This window comes from Nesoenas mayeri, assembly GCF_963082525.1.
Source record: "Nesoenas mayeri genome assembly, chromosome: W".
NCBI lineage: Eukaryota > Metazoa > Chordata > Aves > Columbiformes > Columbidae > Nesoenas > Nesoenas mayeri.
Window position 1 is genome coordinate 4,500,760 of NC_137553.1, and position 18,941 is coordinate 4,519,700.

Consider the following 18,941-nt stretch of genomic DNA (forward strand, 5'->3'; position numbering starts at 1 on the left):
GTATCCTTGCCGAGTTCTACAAATAAATAGGCTATCAGCAGTAGATATATTAAAATTGGGATTGGTGACTGATATAGATGATAGATAGATAGATAGATAGATAGATAGATAGATAGATATGAAACAAATGCAATCATTTCCCCATGCAGAATACAACAATCACATATTTCAGTTTACCAAGATTTTTAAAAGAACAATAATCTTGCATGATCAGAGTAGATGAAATTGTTGACTTCTAAATAAAACATGCAGATTTACAAATTTCTTAAGAATCTTTCAGGGTAAACTAGAATTTTATCTTCTGTTAAAGAGGACAGTTAAAAGTATTAAAGTAAAAATATTAAAGACATGGCATGAACAGAGAAGGAAGGATGAAACCTAAGCTGTGCTGGTTTGACTGAAATGAGTTCATTTTCTTCATGCAGTTAGAAACCTTTCTTTTTCAAAGCCAGCACAGTCATTATTTGGACTTAGTTTGAGAACAAGAGATAACACCCCAAGACAGAGTTAATGTTTTTAATTGCTCTGGTCTGAGAGCCAAGGACATTCTGAGCACTCTGCCCACAGGTGTGAGGCATCGAGGAAGGGGGGGTATGGATGGTGCAGACCTTGACTGACATCCAGACTGATCAATAAGAGTATTCCATCCCATTAGCGTCATGCTTCATATTTAAGGAGAGTCGAGATCTTCTGCTCTCTCTCGCGTGCGTTCTTCTTAGCTCTTTTTGTTGGAGCCGAGGGAGTTCTGTTTGGGATGTTTAGTTCAGCCTTTTGCCATTTTGCAGAGGCCTCTGGGCCTTTTTGCCTTTTTTTTCCTCTTTTCTCTCTTTGGGACTGGCTGTTCGGGACCAGGGTGCTGCTTCCTGGGACTGGCTGCTCAGTGTGGACGGAGTTTGTGAGGAATTGCATTGAGTATCTTTTGTTTTATATTCTATTTCTATTTTATATATAAATTTACTAGTAGTGTATTAGTATTTTGTTATTTTATTAAACTGTGTTTGTCTCAGTCCAAGTTTCTCCCTTCCCTTTCGATTCTCTCCCCTATTTGGGGGGTGGGGAGCGGGGTGAGTGAGCAGCTATTGCGGTTGTATTGTTAGCTCAGGTTAAACCGCGACATAAGCATGTCTAAATCTTTAATTACTTCACAAAACATCTATTCTGACAGCACATTTGTGCAGAACATTTGTCTACACAGTGAAAAGAACATAGGTTCCCTAAGATTTTCATTTTATAAGATCCCTGCAATCCAGATGTGTCTGAAAGAACAGGCAAAAGAGGACCACTGAGAAACAATTATGACACCATGTTTTTTCAAACAAAGACTGGAAGAACTGAAGCTCTGTTAAACAGCGTGTTCATTCTTAAAACTAAAAGCATCCCTGTTTGGCCTTGGGTGATCAAGAGAAATGACCGCAATAGAGTGTTAGAGAAAAATACATCATGCTGGACACAACAGCCTGAGAGAGGTGAGGCTGCTGACACTCCATGTCCCTAGGTCCAAACAGTAGCAAGGCTGAAAATGCATTCCCGGCAGGGACACACACAGGGCACACATATACACCACATACATACATGAATGGCCAGCCACACAGATCACTGACAGGCACTCAGAGCACTCACATGAACAGAGACAGCACCAACAGCCTCATTCTACTCATAGCTGGCCCCTGGATCCCAGTCTCCCCAGCTGCTGGCACCTGGCTATATGAGGCCCCGAGGCCGCAGCCCTGCTCCAGTTGCTGGTACAGACTGTGTGAGCCAACACAGGCAGGTCGCAAGAACAACCAGAGGCCACGAATGCAATTGCAAAGAGTAAATTTATTTTTGTTACCTCGCTACCAGGGGATCTCCAAAACAGCACTTAAGCTCACGGGCAGGGGTGACACAAGCAGAAACGCAGGTGCTGCAGAATTCAGCCCTGGTTGAAGATCAACAAGCCTGCCCATTTGGGCCTGTGTACAGGGATTCACGCAGGCGCAGTTCACCACACTGCTTTGATCTTTGCCTGCAGGAATCTCAAGGATGCACGATAAGGTGCCTTTACGACTCTTTTTACAGGCCTGTTATCTAAACACAGAGGTTCTACTTGAGATTTATGTGTTCTTCTACACCCTAGCTGCAGTCGCTTGAGCGTATTTACAATTCTCCTCCTCGCCATTCTTGCGCTATTCACACACACAGACCACTGCGCATGCGCGCACGCAGAGCTGGCTGGGACTTCCCAGGTCCAAACAGCTGACCCCTCCCAGTGCTCTCACCCTCAGATATACACAGGCACTCTCACATCCAGATCAGCACCTTAGAGACTCACTCACCCACTTGCTCCCAGTCCGGTTCCCCAGCTAGTCCGGCTTGATCTTCACTAGTGATCACACTCACTCACACACCTGCACTTGCTCCAGTCGCTGGCACCACAGACACACGGGCCCTCCGGCTCATGGTCTGACACCAGTTGCTGCACTCACACCCCCATACACACACAGAGAACAGAAAGCCCTCGGCCAGGAAAGAGTTAGAAAGGAATTGAATAAGACAGGACAGACTGCACTGATCAGGCGCAGGGCACAGCCAGACAGACATGATGCTGTGTGTCATATATGCTCATATTTTTGGGTGCTATTTCTAAAATAATCTATGCTGTATAAACATACTCAGGTATTTTAGTATTTTGGTGACTCAGAATAATCTACCTATATTTTAGAACCATGATGGTTACTACATTAGTGAGGGTTGTTTGATCGCCTATGTGAAATATGCACTTGCTTTAAAAGGTACACTTTGGTTAAAAATTAGGTAAATGAAATTTTATAGCAGACCATATTAAAATACTTAGCTATTCACAGTACCTCATCCAAATTACTTAAAATGCAAGCCATTCAAACATGCAGAGTTTCAAAGGAAACTGAACTAAATGCTGTGCAAGTTCTAGAAATTAGAGAGATGTAGGCTTTTATCCTAGAAAGGCTTAGTGATTTTTTTTCTTTAATATCTGAGAGAAGCTAAAGTTTTAAAGAGACCTTCCATGCTAATAAAGTGCAACATTACAGTTGAATTTTCAATCTGGCTGAAGAAAAAGAAACTTTTCTTACAATCTCAGACAGGTAATGAGAATGACATAGCTATCAGGTAAATCACTTTTTCCACAACTCTTTCCTTAAAGAATCTTTCCTTAAATAAATGCAGAAAAAATACTTTATCTGGTTCAGACATTGCTCTGCCTAAGGGAGTTGCCATTATATATATATATATATATATATATATAATATTCAGTGAGAATTTGGGAGAGAAAGGAAGGTGAAGAGGCAAAATAGTAGCAGGTGACAAACTTAAAGATTGCTGTGCAACAGAGTTTCAGGAAAATGGATCCTGACAAAAACTCAGTTACTTAATGAAAAACAATCCTGTTTCACTGTTAAAGCGTCTGGTAACCCACTAGGAATAAGTCCCTAACCTCTAAATCACCTTGTATTGCATCCTCAGGTGATGACCTGAAAACCTATGAAACTTCCAGTGACTATTTTCTTTCTTTTTCAGCTCAGAAAAAGAGTGGCCAAAAGAAATCCTCCCCTTTATTGTAGGTCTGAAAAATATCAGAAATTACTGTATGTAACCAAATGCCCCCAAGCAGTTAGCTCTCACTGCCACCCCGGGCCCTGGAAGGCAGCAGGCTCTGGGCTCTCCCGAGTTTCAGGAGAGGAGAGATCTCCTGTGACCTCTCTGATGGCCTGTGGGCGCGACCTGAGGCCGCGCCAGGCCCCGAGAGCCACCTCCTCCCCGGAGCCGCGACAAGGGCCTCGGAGTGAGGGCGCAGCGCCAGTTTTGCACGTCTCCGGGAAGCGGCGGGGCGTCGCTGGACAGCTTCGGAGCGCAGCGCCAGTCCCCACGTTCTGGAGACGGCGCAGATGTGTGCGGCGACGCCAAGAAGCAGAGGGAGATCCCGGAAGCGAGCTCAGCGAGAGCTCTCTCCGCCCACCTCGGGGCACCCCAGGTTTCTGTGGCGTGGGGCACCCCAGCGGCGGGGCGAGGTGGCGGGAGTGGTGGCAGGCGGGATCCCCGCGCGGGAGGGGGCAGGGCGGATGAATGCCTCATGCCGCAACCGGTCTCCTTCTTGTTTTCGTCCGCCCGACCAATCGGACGCAGCGTCTGGATTCTACGGAAGCCGGAATGGGTCCTTCGTAGCGACAGCAGGACTCTCCCCTGCCGACCATAACGCATTGCGCAGGGTGCACCACCACCACCTGGTCCTTCTGCAGCTTTAACGCCTCTGACATGGAAACACTATTGCAGTTCCAGCCGGGCTTCTGCTCCGAGCAGCAGCAGCACGGCCAGGACAAGCAAAGTCTTCTCCAGCAGTCACAGGATCAGCAGCAGAGCCCATGCCTCCAGTGCAACTGCACCTGCTATGAGGCCGCTGCGGCAGCAGCGGGGGATAACCTGCCCTCGCTGCTCCGCACTTCTTCGCCCCTCTCGGGCGCCTTCAGCACTCGCTCCTCGCCGCTCTCCATCTCCGCCTCCTCCCGGCAGGGCAGCCAGTTGAACGTCTGCGAGCTCACCCCCTCCAGCCATGCCGGCTCGTCCAGGAAGCCCCACCATTATCCCCAGTACCACCAGTGCCATAGCCCGCAGCAGGAGCAGGCAGTCAGTCCCAGCAGCAGTGTCAGCAGCGGCAGCACCCACCATCACCACTACCAGCAGCGTCGGGAGAGCAATCCCTTCGCCGAAGTAGCCATGAGCAGCTGCAGGTACAACGGCGGCATCATGCGGCCGCTCAGCAACCTGAGCTCATCCCGCAGGAACCTGCACGAGCTTGACTCCGAGCCTCAGTCGCTCCAGCCGCCGCTCGCCAGCCCCATATCCGCTGCTCCGGAGATCGTGGTCTCCAAGCCCGAGCACAACAACTCCAACAACCTGGCTCTCTACGGCTCCGGCGGCAGGAACAACGGCGAGGGCAAGTCCAGCAAGAAGAAGAACCAGAACATCGGCTACAAGCTGGGGCACCGCCGGGCGCTCTTCGAGAAGCGCAAGCGCCTGAGCGACTACGCGCTCATCTTCGGCATGTTCGGCATCGTAGTCATGGTGATCGAGACAGAGCTGTCCTGGGGCGCCTACACGAAGGTACCTGCCACGCCGTCGGACCGCCTTCCTCTCGCTCTCGGCGCCGTCGACGCAGCCCGACTCACGCTTCCCCCCCCCCCGCCACCGCCCCGTGCCCCTGCCGCGGGCTCGGTGCCCGCCCCGGCCCGCGGGTGAGGCCGGTTCGCGGGGAAGGCGGCTCCGCAGCCAGCTGCACTCTCCTGTCAGCCTTTCAGATCCGCGCGGAAAGGCGGCTGCCGCCCGACCCCGGCGTCACTTCGTTTCTCCAAGAGCCCAGCACGGCGGGACTGTTCGGCCCTCGCCCGGCCCTGCCTTGAGGCGTCTCTCGCCCTGAGGTGCCCTGCCCCCTCAGCACCGCCGCGTGGGGCCCCACTGGTCCTTCGCCCTGAGACGAGATGCTCCCCCCGCGGTTCCGCAACCGTGAGGCGAGGTGTCCCCCGGCCCCGCCGTGAGGTGTCCCTCGGCCCCGACACCATAAGGCGAGGCGACCCTCCCTCCCCCTCCCAGTCCGGGCTCCGCTGCTCGCAGTGGGGCTGGGGAGCCCGGCGGGGCAGGAACGGTCCCGTGCGTGTGGGTCTGTGACGGACAGTGGTGTCTTTCTGTTGCAGGAGTCTCTGTATTCCCTCGCTCTAAAATGCCTTATTAGCCTCTCCACGATTATCCTGCTTGGGCTCATTATTGTATACCATGCAAGGGAAATTCAGGTAATGTTTCACTTTATGAATTGCTGAGCGTTTACATATCTGTGGCTGCAGAGTCAGTTTTTCTAAAGGCTTTATTGTCGTAAGTACTTTGCATTTCCTGCTGATTCAGAAAACAAAAAGCATCACTTAGTGCTTCCTGAAGTTCAGTGAATGTATTTCATCCCTGGAGAGAAATAAGATAGGCTACATGGACACAGTCGTGCTAGGAAGCATTGCCTTCTAGGGACTGTTACCTGCGATTATGCTAGTAGGATCACTTATTTTTGAGGTTATAGCACACTTTCTCTATGACATACCTGCTGTCTTCTGTAGCAGATGTAGGGAAACAGTCTTTTATTTCCCAGTGACTAAATGTCAGGCTGTGCATTTTCTCTGCATAGCAGGGCTAATTACTAGGAAAGAGGCATCAGTAACTTCTAGGTATGTAATCTTCACTGTGCTGTTTCAGATGCTAGCATACACTAGAAGAATGTTTTAAAAGAGGGGGGAAACCTTCTTTTGGATTTGTTTTATTTAATGCCATAGAAATTGCAGCCACTAGGAAATGTGACAGAGGAAAGCTGTCAAGACAGGTAGGGCTAAAGGTAGGGGGAATTTAATGATCAAAGCTATAGAGTAAGTCTAAAAATACAGTCACATGTCCTGTCCCAGGTACTTAGTTCTAATTTCAGTTGTCTTTTTCTTTTTGGATCAAGAAATTGCAATTTGACATTGCCATTCAGTTAAATTGAAACATATAAGAGAGAGTTTTCAAAGTTTTGAAGTGAAAAATACCTTATTTGTAGATACATTGGTGGTTTTGCTATGTCTAATTAGAGATACCTTGGGCTACAGGCAGAAATGTCAGTTTTCAAGGGCAAGAACATCTTTTTCAGCAGTACCAATTAACGAAAAAGAGAAATTAAGGATTGTATAGTACCCTTCTTCTATGCTGTAGTTCTAATATGAAAGGGCGCCACAGTCTCCTACTTAGGCTACTGTTAGAGAAGTATTGCGTTACTGAAGACTCTGCCAAATGGGATCCTATCCTGCAGAGCTTACATATGAAAACCACTATTTCTGGCTCAGAAGCCAGTTTCTTTGCATTAATACCAAAGATGGGCAGCTATTTAAACAAGTTTTCAATAATCTTTAAAACTGACTGTTTTCTGAAAGGATACTTGCCTTTAATTCAGGCAAATAACCTGCTGTGTGCAGTGGACTATTTCTTGAATCAGGTCTGTAGAATCATGCCCACAGCTGGTTGATTGTATCCTGGAGCACCAGCTGTTTGCTGATCTTGTTCAAATTTGATCATTCCTTTCCTATTCTTCTCTGAAAGGTACCTAGACTTTATCGGTAAGTATAATGTAAATTTGCAGGAATTCATCAAGACAATAAATTTTGTTGCACAGAATAGAATGGCAATGCATTTTGCTTGCAGTGTAGTATGTTTCATAGTCTGATAGAAGCAAACCTACCTGAAAGAAAAGTAGATTTTCCTGCAAAACATGAACTCAAATAAGATGAAAGTTTTGCAATTAGTAGTGCTTGCAGATTTAATATTTAGAAGCACCTGATGACATAAATTGTCTGCTAACCAAAACAGCAAGCAACTCCATGGTAGTGCCTTAACAGTATAGCAGGTGACTGTAGTCTGTCCATTTAAATGACCTTGCCTATGTGTTCTGTTTTCAAAACAGTCGGTTTGTCAGTTAAACCAAACTGTGAGTTTGCTTGTCCCAGACCTGCTGAACATCCTATTTTAAGGGAGTTGGGAGATTTAGGAAGACTTATAGGGATTCTTCACAAGAATATTATATGGATGTGATATAAATGGTCTTTTTTATTCTTATTATTTTTTATTATTATTATTATTATTATTATTATTATTATTGTTTAGTTTATAAACAGTAGAGGACCAGGAGCACCTACAATATATAAGGGGTGGGGTGGGGTGTGTGTCCTTCGCCTCCTTTTCAGCATGTCGTGGTTGAGACGGACAAACGACATAGACCAAGTTCTTCCAGGATGAAAGTAGTAGATGCCATTTATTGCCACAAGTGCATTTTTATACAGTTTTACCAATTCCTGTGTCTCTTCACTATTGGTTACAAGTTACAGCAGTAACATCTCATTGGCTATTTTTGCTATCATCAATGTTACTCTTCTACTCCCTTCTCTCTCACGGGTACATCTTAACATCTCTGGATACTCCTTTACTCCCATCTTTCTCACGGGTAGGCCTTCATATCTTCAAGGCTAATTTCTGTTCCCATGCCCTCCGTCAGGGAATCCACGGACCCACCGTAGTCCCCCACATCAGCACCGCAGGCAACTCCACACGTGCAGGTTACACATTATCCTGGGCATCCTTGGCTGGGCTGGGCCTGGCTCAGAGCAACCTGTGCTGCAGGGAGAGCAGCTGCCAGCCTCCCCAGCTTCCCTCCCGCAGCACAGCCAGGTGGGTTCTCCTGCTGCCTGACGGCACATGCATAATTTTGGACATATTTTTAGCCTTGCATTCTAAACCTATTAGCAAAACAGATTCATTTTTATATTCCGTGAAACAGCTCTGCATTTGACAGACCCGAGTCTCCAGAATAGCATAGCTGCAGTATTTAGACAAAACCGTGCAGCTTTGTGAAATATTGGAAATGTTAAAATGCTTTCTTCAAATAGGTTTTCAGTGATTGCAGTGTATTAGTTATTCTGCATTATTAGCTATTGGTGTTATTATTCATATAATAATAAGTGCAATTAGTGTTATTATTAGTTATTCCGTATTATTAGTTATTAGTGTTATTATGTATTATTATTATTAGTTAGTGTATTAGTTATCCTGTTATTCAGGAGCTATTATTTATTAAATGTGACTTAATGTTAAGACTGTAATAAGAATCAAATTAAACCAGGTAGTTTAAAATTATAATTCTACATGATCATTTCAAGAAAAGAGGATAAAACCACAAACAATGCTTCCTTCACCTCCCTCCCTCTCCCAGGAAAAAAGCCAGATGAACAACAGTAATGATGTTGGAGCCAAGTATGGTGACAACCCCAAATCTGTGTATTCTCCTTTAGGTTCATTGTTGTCATGCTTGCAATATTGTTAAAAACATCACCCTTGGGAGATGATGAAAGATTCTTTACTTGCTCTCTAAGCTTGTGTGTTTGTTGATTCAGTTTGGAAGACTGGTAGGAAAAATGTAACTCATTGTTATCCCAGCCTAGAACAGGTATTTCTCCGACTACTGTTCCAGTTGAGAAATACACTTTTGAAGAGGTGGAGGAGGGAAGAGTTGAGAAGATAGTATCATCCAATTATCATAATAATTTACAATGTATAAATTACCCACTTCATGCATAAACAGTTTGTTGCTTCATGATATTTTACGTAATTCAAATAGCAGCATATGACATGATTAAAATTGTTGTTTCTAGACAACTTACTGTTCTATTAAATTCCAGGTGGAAGTTAAGAAACTTTATGATAACAGTTCACATGGTAAAGCTGCATTTTTTTTTTCTACTTCTACTGAGAAAGTAGACCTCTCTGTCTCTCTCTTGTACTACTGGAGATAGAAATGCTTTTAAAATGTACGGCTCCTGAAGTATTACTGGCACTTCCTTATATTACTGAAAACAAAGGATTAAAACCAAAATTCTCTAAGGTTGCTAATAAGATCTCTTTAATCGCCTGTCTTGGGTATTCTGTCACAGCCTGGTATTTCTTGAAAGATGGCTGTCACAGGGTAGGAGGACTATGTCCGCTGTGATACTTTTGCTTTTGGTGCTGGACTGCGAGTTCGCGGCTGAGGAAAACATGCAGGCCGACTCAATGTGACTGATAAAGCATGATTCAACTTTATTGCCCGGGATAGCGCGTATTTATACCAAATACCATAATTATGCATACTTGTCTCTATCTAATAGGCTTAGCACTAAAAGGTTACATTTACTTACTCCACCTACTTGGGTTTAGCTAACTATGCACATTCCGCATTCCTTCTTCTGACTCTCATCTCTTCAAAGACATTCCCCATTCTTCTGGTTCTTATCTCTTCAAAGACATTCCCCAGTCTTCTGACTCTTATCTCTTCAAAGACATGCAGACCCTGCCTTAGTCAGTACTTTTCCATTTCCCCCTTCCCCACGGCCTAATAGTTAAGCTAACTAAGGCCTACTTATGTCAACTAGAATGGGCTCTGCTCGTACAGTGGACTCATGGACTCATGTCCATGCTCCTTGAGCCAATCCCTGACACTGGACTACTTAGGGTATCCATTCTGTAAATAAATGTTGCCCTTCTATTGCCTTTCTTGAATAATGGTAACCTGTGTTCCTCTGGACTGAATCTGAACCTCCTCTCCCTCTTCTCTTGATACAGATGCTCTCACTCATACAGAAAAATGAAAATTGATGATATTTGGCAGAAATTATTATTATTATTATTTTTTTTTTTTTGCATGTGAATTGAGATTTCTAAATACTTATTAATTGAACTGTCATTTCATGCTCAAGTAGGACTCCTATGGAAAGTCATGCAAACTTCAAGGGTTAAGCCATTGTTGTCACAGGAGAGTTTACTTTTAGAATTCAGTCCATCACTTTCCAGGTCTCCAGGGAGAAAGCACCCTCAGTCCCTAGATTGCTCTGAAGTGGTGGGAAAATCATGTGATACTGATGGATTTGGAATGAAACATTTTCAGTCTTCATTAACATTATGTAAAGTCATCACATATGTGAGCCCAAATATCTTGCTGAAGACTCAAGAGTCTTTTCTTCTTTTCCCCGTCTCCTGAAAACTTGAAGAAATGGAACAGGCAGTCCTAGGAAACAAAAGTGGATGTTAATAAATACATTTCTTGACTTATTTATTGTGCAAATCAATTCCATAATCCATTATTCAAATAAACACTGCTTATGGGGCTTTAATTATCTTATTGGAAAGTTCTTCAGAAAAAATTCTGCGTTCCCTAAGAAATATGAAGTTAAAACTCCCTTACAGTTTCTCATTACAAGCACTAATGGGTATTCTGCAGGCAAAATTTTTTGTATCTGTGTAATCCTTTTGCCTTCACTGTGGTGTCTTTCTTCTTCTGTTGACTCTATGCCAAAATAAACAAAAGTCTAGCTTGCCTTTGCTTAAGTATGCTGAATCATCAGTTAAGACTGCTGCTGCAAAGACAAATGAAGATTAAGAGCACAGAAAGCAAGTCTGTTGAATAACAGGTGAAAATCAATACATAAACTTTGAGTGATAATTTTATTCTGATCTAAAACCTGTTGAAAATTACTGAAATTTTTCCGTTTATTTTAATAGGCCTCAGATCGGGCGACAACAAATCTCATCATGTGCCAGTTTTGGTCCAGGATACAGTACCTTCATGTATAGGCTTGAAAATTACCTTGTACCAGTGAAGCTTAATACACATTCCATACAACAGAAAAGCATGCTGATTATAAGAAATCTAGAGACTCCATATCTGTTAAATTATCACTTTAGGAGTATTTATTTGATAAATATTTAGTTTTAGTTCCATTCAGTGCATTTTTGAAAAGATTATATCTGCAGAACGTGTTGACCCAGGAAGAAGTTACAGGTGCCCACTGTCTCTGAAAAGCAGCACTGTAATGCATAAGACACAGAAGGCAGGACAGAAAATCCTTTAACATTGGTCAAGCATCTAACAAACAGTGACTGAAAGGATCCGAGGCCTTTTGCATTGAAATTAAATGTAGAAGATGCTTGTTTCCAACAGCCTCCCTTAAGACATAGGAGGAGGTTGTATCTAATGGTCAGGCCACTGAATGGTTGGCCTGACAATACCTAGCATTGTCCATTCAAATGCACCCTTGTTCTGAGCGTTTTTTTAGTGAGGCTGTTAGAAGTTTATCAGGACATCAGGTTTATCTTTCCTTAACAATCGGTTCTTAAGTCTAGAGTCACAGGTGTACTCCTTTGTCAGAATGAATAAATTAGCTCATTTTATGTAGCTTCAGATTCAGTATTTCTTCCTTTAACTTCTGTTTCCCCTATCACCTTGCAAAAATATTGCCAGTTTCTTCAGTGAATATATCCTTTTTTAATTGGTTCTTGATTTCCCAGTAGTAGTGAAGCTGATCTTCCCTGAAGGAAGTAAGGCTTCTCTCACATTGGGAACAGTGGCTGATGGCAGTCGTGTTGGAATTAATTTCTGTGATGAATGAAGAAAAACAAATCCTAAATCAAGAACTGTAAAATGATCATTTAAATTTAACAACATAAAAATACTGTAATGTAGATAGTTCTCCTCAGTGAATTTTGCTTCCACAAGAACATTGTAGAATTAGAGTTACTTTATTTCTGAGATACTTGAAATGGGGAAAAATACGACAATACGACAGAGAGCGCTAGGTTTCTTACAAGACGCATTCTAAAATTAGTTCTGTAAAAAAGTACTGATAGTTTGTGGGAAGATGTGCTATGTTCTTCATACAGAGTCTTGGAATTGCAAAACTGAATTCATTCCTAACTCTGGAATCTGACTAATGTTTCTATCCCAGTACTGCTAAGATTAGTGCACTAGTTATAGCTGACCACCTACAAGACCATAAAAGGTTTTTAAAGAGATGGTTTTGGTTTGGAAATATTTTATTAGTAATTTTTTCAATGTATTCATTTGTTGTTCGTATTTGTGAAGGTGCAAAGGGAACCTAAGCAATCCATTCAATATTTCTTTGCCACTTTCCCTTTCAGGTGTAATAAAGCTAGCATAGCTGATATCCAGCTACACTCTCAGCAGTGAGAGTGAGCCAGAACAGGCCAGTAGAAGCAGGGGGTAGTGTGGAGTGTCAGCAGATGGAAGTCGGGTTCTAAACAAGTTGTATTTAAGTTAGCTTAGCTGGTGGAATGTTTTGTAAAGATTTGCTACAGGCAAATAACCTGCTCTGCCCTTAGACTCTGTGATTCTGTGGAACAACAGTATGGTTTTAAAACTATGCATGTTTTTCATTCCATCTCTATCAATTGTACGGAGCAGCTACTCTGGATTGCTCTGGGTCACCCAGTCTATTTACTAGTAAACATATCTGTTACGTAATAACATACATTTCCTTTTATTTTTTTTAAATAACAGAACGATGCATAGTATAAAACAATAAAAATACTTCTATAGTGCACTGGTCCCATTTTCCCATTTTGCGTGTTTGTGCAAAGGAAAGGAACAGGACTCCTACCTAAACTGTTCTTTCTGTATTAATCTTCCTCCACTTATGCTATATTCAGAGCTTTACTAAGTCATGTTCCTTCTGCATCTGCTTGGAGAACATTTTTGACTGTCAACCCCAGTCACAGGAGCTTTTGGGAACTGCTGGCGCTGGATGGAAGTTTTCTGAATGTTGTAACTTTAAGGAGCTCATTCTCATTGTATTTTACCCTGCTGGAGGGAGTGGGGTCTGAATATATTATATGATAGAATAAGTGTTAAATGAAGAATATTATTTAAATGAAGAAATACCTTTAGTGGACACTGACTTTGAAAGAACTCCTTATTCAGTAACTTTAATTCAGTCACTTACTGATGGGTCTAGTGAGTATCTCAAATGAATATGGTAACCCCGAGTGGTGGGCTTCTATTTCTGGACCTCCAATTTGGTTCAAAGGCTCCGAACAATTCATATCAACATGAGTAAATATCTCACCATTGTTTAAAAATCTGAGGAAGCGCAAGTGTGATTGTTCCATCAGGAGTCCAAACTAAAAGTAGGAGATTGCCTCATGGAATATCTTATTAATAATGCTTTTCTCGGGAATTCCTTCTACTCTATAGCACTGGGGAAGAAATCTGGATATCTAGGAACATCCTTTTTTATTTTCCTTGGAGTCCTTGGATTTAACTTCTTGACACTGTCACCTGCATAGAAGGTTATTGGGAAGAAAGAATGGCAATTCTAGGAGCATCTCACCCTCTTTGGGTCCCTGAAGCACATACATACAGGGAGAATTATGTGAAAAGATGTTCCATATGTCCCAGCAATTGCTAAGTGTTGTAATGGTTCCTTGGCACCACAGGCTGTCAGGGATTAAGCCATTTCGCAGTTGTTTGAGACAAATGATAGAGCTGAAAGTCTGGCCTGTAGCATTTAAAAATATTGAGCAATGCCTCAGAATATCTTTGGAGAGAGAAAGCAAAAAAGAATACTGTCAGTATCTGATTTAGAACAGAAGGAAAATATGGGGAGGCAGAATTTAATCTTATGTTAGTTTATGTGATTGTGTCCTGCCTTTGTTAGCTCATCAAGTATTTGGGCCAGTGTTTTTATAATGAGCTGAGGGACAGAGGTTAAAAAAAGACATGGACAAACCTGATAAGCATGTTGAGTAACACATATGTGCTTATTGAAATGGTTGTGGCTATGTCCCTCTCTGCATGTGCCCTGTCATAGGAACTATGATGTATATTATTCAGGTATATTTTAATGTGAAGTTTTTGATGCTGCACACTGGAAAATATGATACACAAAGACCATAAGGAGCCTCAGTTACACATCTCTTCCTGAGATGGTCAGATTTAATGCAGTCTTTGAGGGAAGCATTTTGAGCCTACTTATCCACCAGCACACATTAACGTGAAATTTTCTTTACGTGTACTGACATACACAGCGCATATAGCAAGATATCAATAACCATGAAAAACTCATTTTGCACAGCGATACCAAATTTAAATAAATATACTATGCAAAAAAATCATTTTTATGATGAAACTAAGTACCAGACTTTTACAATAATTCTTTTAAATTGGCATTTTTATAATTAGGGGTGTGTGTGTATGTGCATATACATGTACGAATGATAGAATAGTCTAGTTTCTCAATTTGAACAAACTAAGAATGTTTCATTCGTGTAGATAGCTATATCCACAAGATCTTGTGGATCAATTTCTAATGGCCTACTAGAAAATTTGGTCTGAACTCTAGATGTGGGAAACATTCTGGAAAATATAAGATAACAAGGCTTTCATGTAGTTTTGTGAAAAACATTATTCTTTGCCTTCTGTGCTTTGCATGCAGAAGGTGTTTGATGCCTCATGGCTTTTATATAAGACTTAAACTTACTAACTTCTCTGCTCTGTGGCACTGTATTCAGGATGTAGAGTCCTCAGGAATTCCTATAGAGTCTCCAAGATCGAGGACAGGCCTTTGGATAATCTATAGACCGTTTGATTATATGCCTTCTGATGATGCAAGAAGATGTTTTTTCATCCCCTACTTAGGTAAAGGCTTGAGATGTCTATCTCCAACCACCATATGATTTTCAATCATTTCTACTTAATACCTTCTTCCTCTCTGAGGACTAGCACTGTGCCCTTGTGGCCAAGAAGGCCAATGGCATCCTGGGGTGTATTAGAAGGGGGGTGGTTAGTAGGTCCAGAGAGGTTCTCCTTCCCCTCTACTCTGCCCTCGTGAGACCGCACCTGAAATATTGTGTCCAGTTCTGGGCCCCTCAGTTCAAGAAGGACAGGGAACTGCTGGAGAGAGTCCAGCGTAGGGCAACAAAGATGACTAAGGGAGTGGAGCATCTCCCTTATGAGGAAAGGCTGAGGGAGCTGGGTCTCTTTAGCTTGGAGAAGAGGAGACTGAGGGGTGACCTTATTAATGTTTACAAATATATAAAGGGTGAGTGTCACGAGGATGGAGCCAGGCTCTTCTCGCTGACAACCAACGGTAGGACAAAGGTTAACGGGTTCAAACTGGAACACAAGAGGTTCCACTTAAATTTGAGAAGAAACTTCTTCTCAGTAAGGGTAACAGAACACTGGAACAGGCTGCCCAGGGGGGTTGTGGAGTCCCCTACTCTGGAGACATTCAAAACCTGCCTGGACGCCTTCCTGTGTAACCTCATCTAGGTGTTCCTGCTCCGGCAGGGGGATTGGACTAGATGATGTTTTGAGGTCCCTTCCAATCCCTAACATTCTGTGACTATAATGCTGTTTTTAGTTGCATAAGCGATATTTTGGGGACTAGAAGCTATAGAAAAATGTTTGGTCAAAAATTTGGTAGAACAGAAGCCACAGGGGCTATATTTTGCTAGTCTGTGTCATAGTTCCATCAGTTCTTTTATAAGGGTAAAGTGACTCCAGTATTTAACCATTTAAAATTAGGATTTTTAAATTAAATCAAATTGCCACAATGCCATTGTGAGTACAGTTGATTCTCCTTCTGCAAGGAATGCCTCAAGGAGTACAGCCGATGCTACTTTGGTGTTGTTTATCGCTTCCTTTTTGTTCCTTACAGCAGAGCAGTGATACTGTTTTGACATTTGTTCTTCTACCGGGACCGTAGAGAAACTGGCCAATTTCCTTGCACTTTGCTTTCACCAACATCCTCAGATAGATAACCTGCTAGGAATTTGTTTTGATATACTAATGATTTACAAAATTAATTTCTCTTCTTTTAAGTAGCTTCAGGGAGTCTCTGATCTAAGTTGCATCTACTAGGTTGCATAATTGCAAGCATATAAAATGTACATGAAATCCTGTACTAATTTCTATCTATTTTCAGTATACCCCAGCTGACTTGTTATCCACAGCCTATTTTGTTCCAGAATGTTTGATATTCCTGTATTTCATGGACTGAATTTAGAGACACAGATTTGTATGGAAATTTAGCTCATAATATGGGGTTGAAATGTTACTATTTTTTAAAAATAGGAATATTTGTACTGGTTCTGTGGTCCTCTATGGCTTCTGGTGCTTTCTACCTTCTGTGTTTTCACCTCCTAAATCTCATTATGTGACAGCTGAAGACATTATCACTTTCAAATATTATTTTTCTTAGAAGCAATTGGCTTAGCCAAAGTCAAGTTGAGTTGATAAGGATTTTCTGTGCCTGGAAACATAACCCATTCCACTTAGCACTACTGAGAAACTTCTTTCTTTGTAGCATATTAGGATTTCTTCTGCTGACAACTGAATGTGTTCTTAAGTATATGTTTCATAATGATATCCATCCTAAAGTTTTTAAAAAAGTGATTAATTATAATTTTCTTTTATGAAAATTGTAAGATCATATTTTGATGTCTAAGTTTAACTCAACATTCCTCTATTCTCATCTTTTGAATCAAATCAATACTTAAGGTATCATTTTTCTTTAATTGCCTTTCTGCATACAGTATTCATATTGAAATCTGTGAAGACGGTAGGTAAAAAGGGAGGACAAAAGACCATTGGTTTTCCGGCATATTTTGAACTGAGAGTTCAGGCTTGCATTTCTAAACTTTTGAAGGATGGAAAGGGGCAAAAAGCAATGCAGATGAGGAACTGCTTGTTTGGCCCTATATATGGTGTGCAGCATGCCGGAAATACTTTTCTTACATTCAGAAGGACATTCTTTGTGTATTTCACCTTCTCACCCCTTAAATTACTTCTAAGTTTTTGAATAATCTAGTTTTAAAAATCCTGCAAAAGTTTTTTGTTTCCGATTACATATTTACTGAACAGCCTTGTCTAGATTCAGACCTGAAGTGGTGTGAAGGTCATCTCCTGTTGCTGAGATTGTATGTTCTTTGTCGTTATGGATTATTTTCCTTTTTTGAAAAGTTACCTTGCATATCCCTACTAGCAACAAATATCGTTCAATTAAGTATTTAGTTAGTAAATCTTCAGGAACAACATTTACTAAACTGTGTGAAGTGTTTTATTACTTTTCTTCCTGAGTGGTAAACTGAAGGCTTTGATTCCGCAAGGACCTACATACATGTGCATTTAATTTTCAGCTACTAATAGATCTCACCTGGCTGCCTAGGCTGCTCTGGTGTTTGCAGGCCTCCGCTTTTCTTTTTTTGAAGGTGTAACTACAGTTCGTTTAGACATAGTCGACCTAGCTTTAAAACAGCCAGTTCAGGTATTGCTAGTAGTTGAGGTACAGTTGAACTGATTTTTCACTATGGGTTATCTTTTAGGGTCTTTATGTAGTTTCTTGGGTGGTTTTGTAGCCTGTGTTGGTCTATATTCATACCTGAAGTTTGAAGAGAGCTTGAATAGTTCTACTGCAGCTATAATCTCTCCAGCCTGAAGCGCTGATATGCTCTAAAGAAGTCTTAATGTTGTACCGTAGAAAGTATTTTCAATTTGTGATTTAGATTTCCATCCTGAAAAACCTTTCTTAAATTCTTCTTAATTCTATGAACTTGGAATAAGCAATTGATTTTGCAGGGATGAGGTTTAAATTGGCATGGAGTATTATCAACAATGACAACTAAACAAAAATTAGAAAAAAAAAAAAAAATCTTAGTAAATAGTATGTGGAAATTCAGTTTCATATAGGGTTTTAAAAATGGTTCACCAAAACATTATTTTTGGCTTAACCAAAATGACATTTTCTTAGTAGTGACTTAGTAATGTCATTTGCTGAAGTAACATATTTATTTTGGTTTTAGTGGTCATTAGCAGCTCTGAAAACAATGGTATTTTAAAATGGAATTATAACAAGGTTTGTTAATGGCACACTAAAATTAACCTTCTGTTTTATCATTTCAGTTATTCATGGTGGACAATGGAGCAGATGACTGGAGAATAGCCATGACTTATGAGCGCATTTTCTTTATCTGCTTGGAAATACTTGTATGTGCTATACATCCCATACCTGGGAACTATACATTCACATGGACAGCCCGGCTTGCTTTTTCTTATGCTCCATCCACAACAACAGCTGATGTGGATATTATTTTATCTATACCAATGTTCTTAAGGCTGTATCTTATTGCCAGAGTTATGCTTTTACATAGCAAGCTCTTCACTGATGCATCATCTAGAAGCATTGGAGCGTTAAATAAGATAAACTTCAATACCCGTTTTGTTATGAAGACTTTAATGACAATATGTCCAGGAACCGTACTGTTGGTTTTTAGTATCTCATTATGGATAATTGCTGCGTGGACTGTCCGAGCTTGTGAAAGGTAAGGTTGTTCTGTTTGGTTGGTGGGGTCTGTCTGTCTGTCTTGTCTTGCTTCTTTGGTTTTGTATTTGAAGGACCTAAATATTTAATGGCATGGAGCTTCCTGGTCTTTAATATGTTGAGTGCTGGTTGGATTTTACTCTGTCACAGATTGTCAGGAATGCTTTGCCTTTTAATCTGAAGGACTTACGTAGAGAAGTTTGTGCCATAACACTTATTGTAGTA

The 18,941-nt window shown here is 41.7% G+C and overlaps 1 protein-coding gene across 2 annotated transcripts; it reads left to right on the plus strand.

Annotated features, from left to right (window-relative positions):
* Window positions 1–3,940: 3,940 nt before the first annotated feature.
* Window positions 3,941–18,721, plus strand: LOC308051375 (small conductance calcium-activated potassium channel protein 2-like; the record flags this gene model as incomplete). 2 transcript variants are annotated; one of them, XM_080361772.1, is made up of 3 exons in its annotated part: window positions 3,941–5,115; window positions 5,703–5,798; window positions 18,299–18,721. In XM_080361772.1, exons 1-3 carry the CDS (start codon window positions 4,270–4,272, stop codon window positions 18,719–18,721), a joined length of 1,365 nt encoding a protein of 454 aa, XP_080217898.1. In that variant the 5' UTR covers window positions 3,941–4,269. The 2 variants fall into 2 exon arrangements, with proteins under 2 accessions (XP_080217898.1, XP_080217899.1); XM_080361773.1 differs by lacking the exon at window positions 18,299–18,721 and adding an exon at window positions 8,069–9,509.
* Window positions 18,722–18,941: the final 220 nt, after the last annotated feature.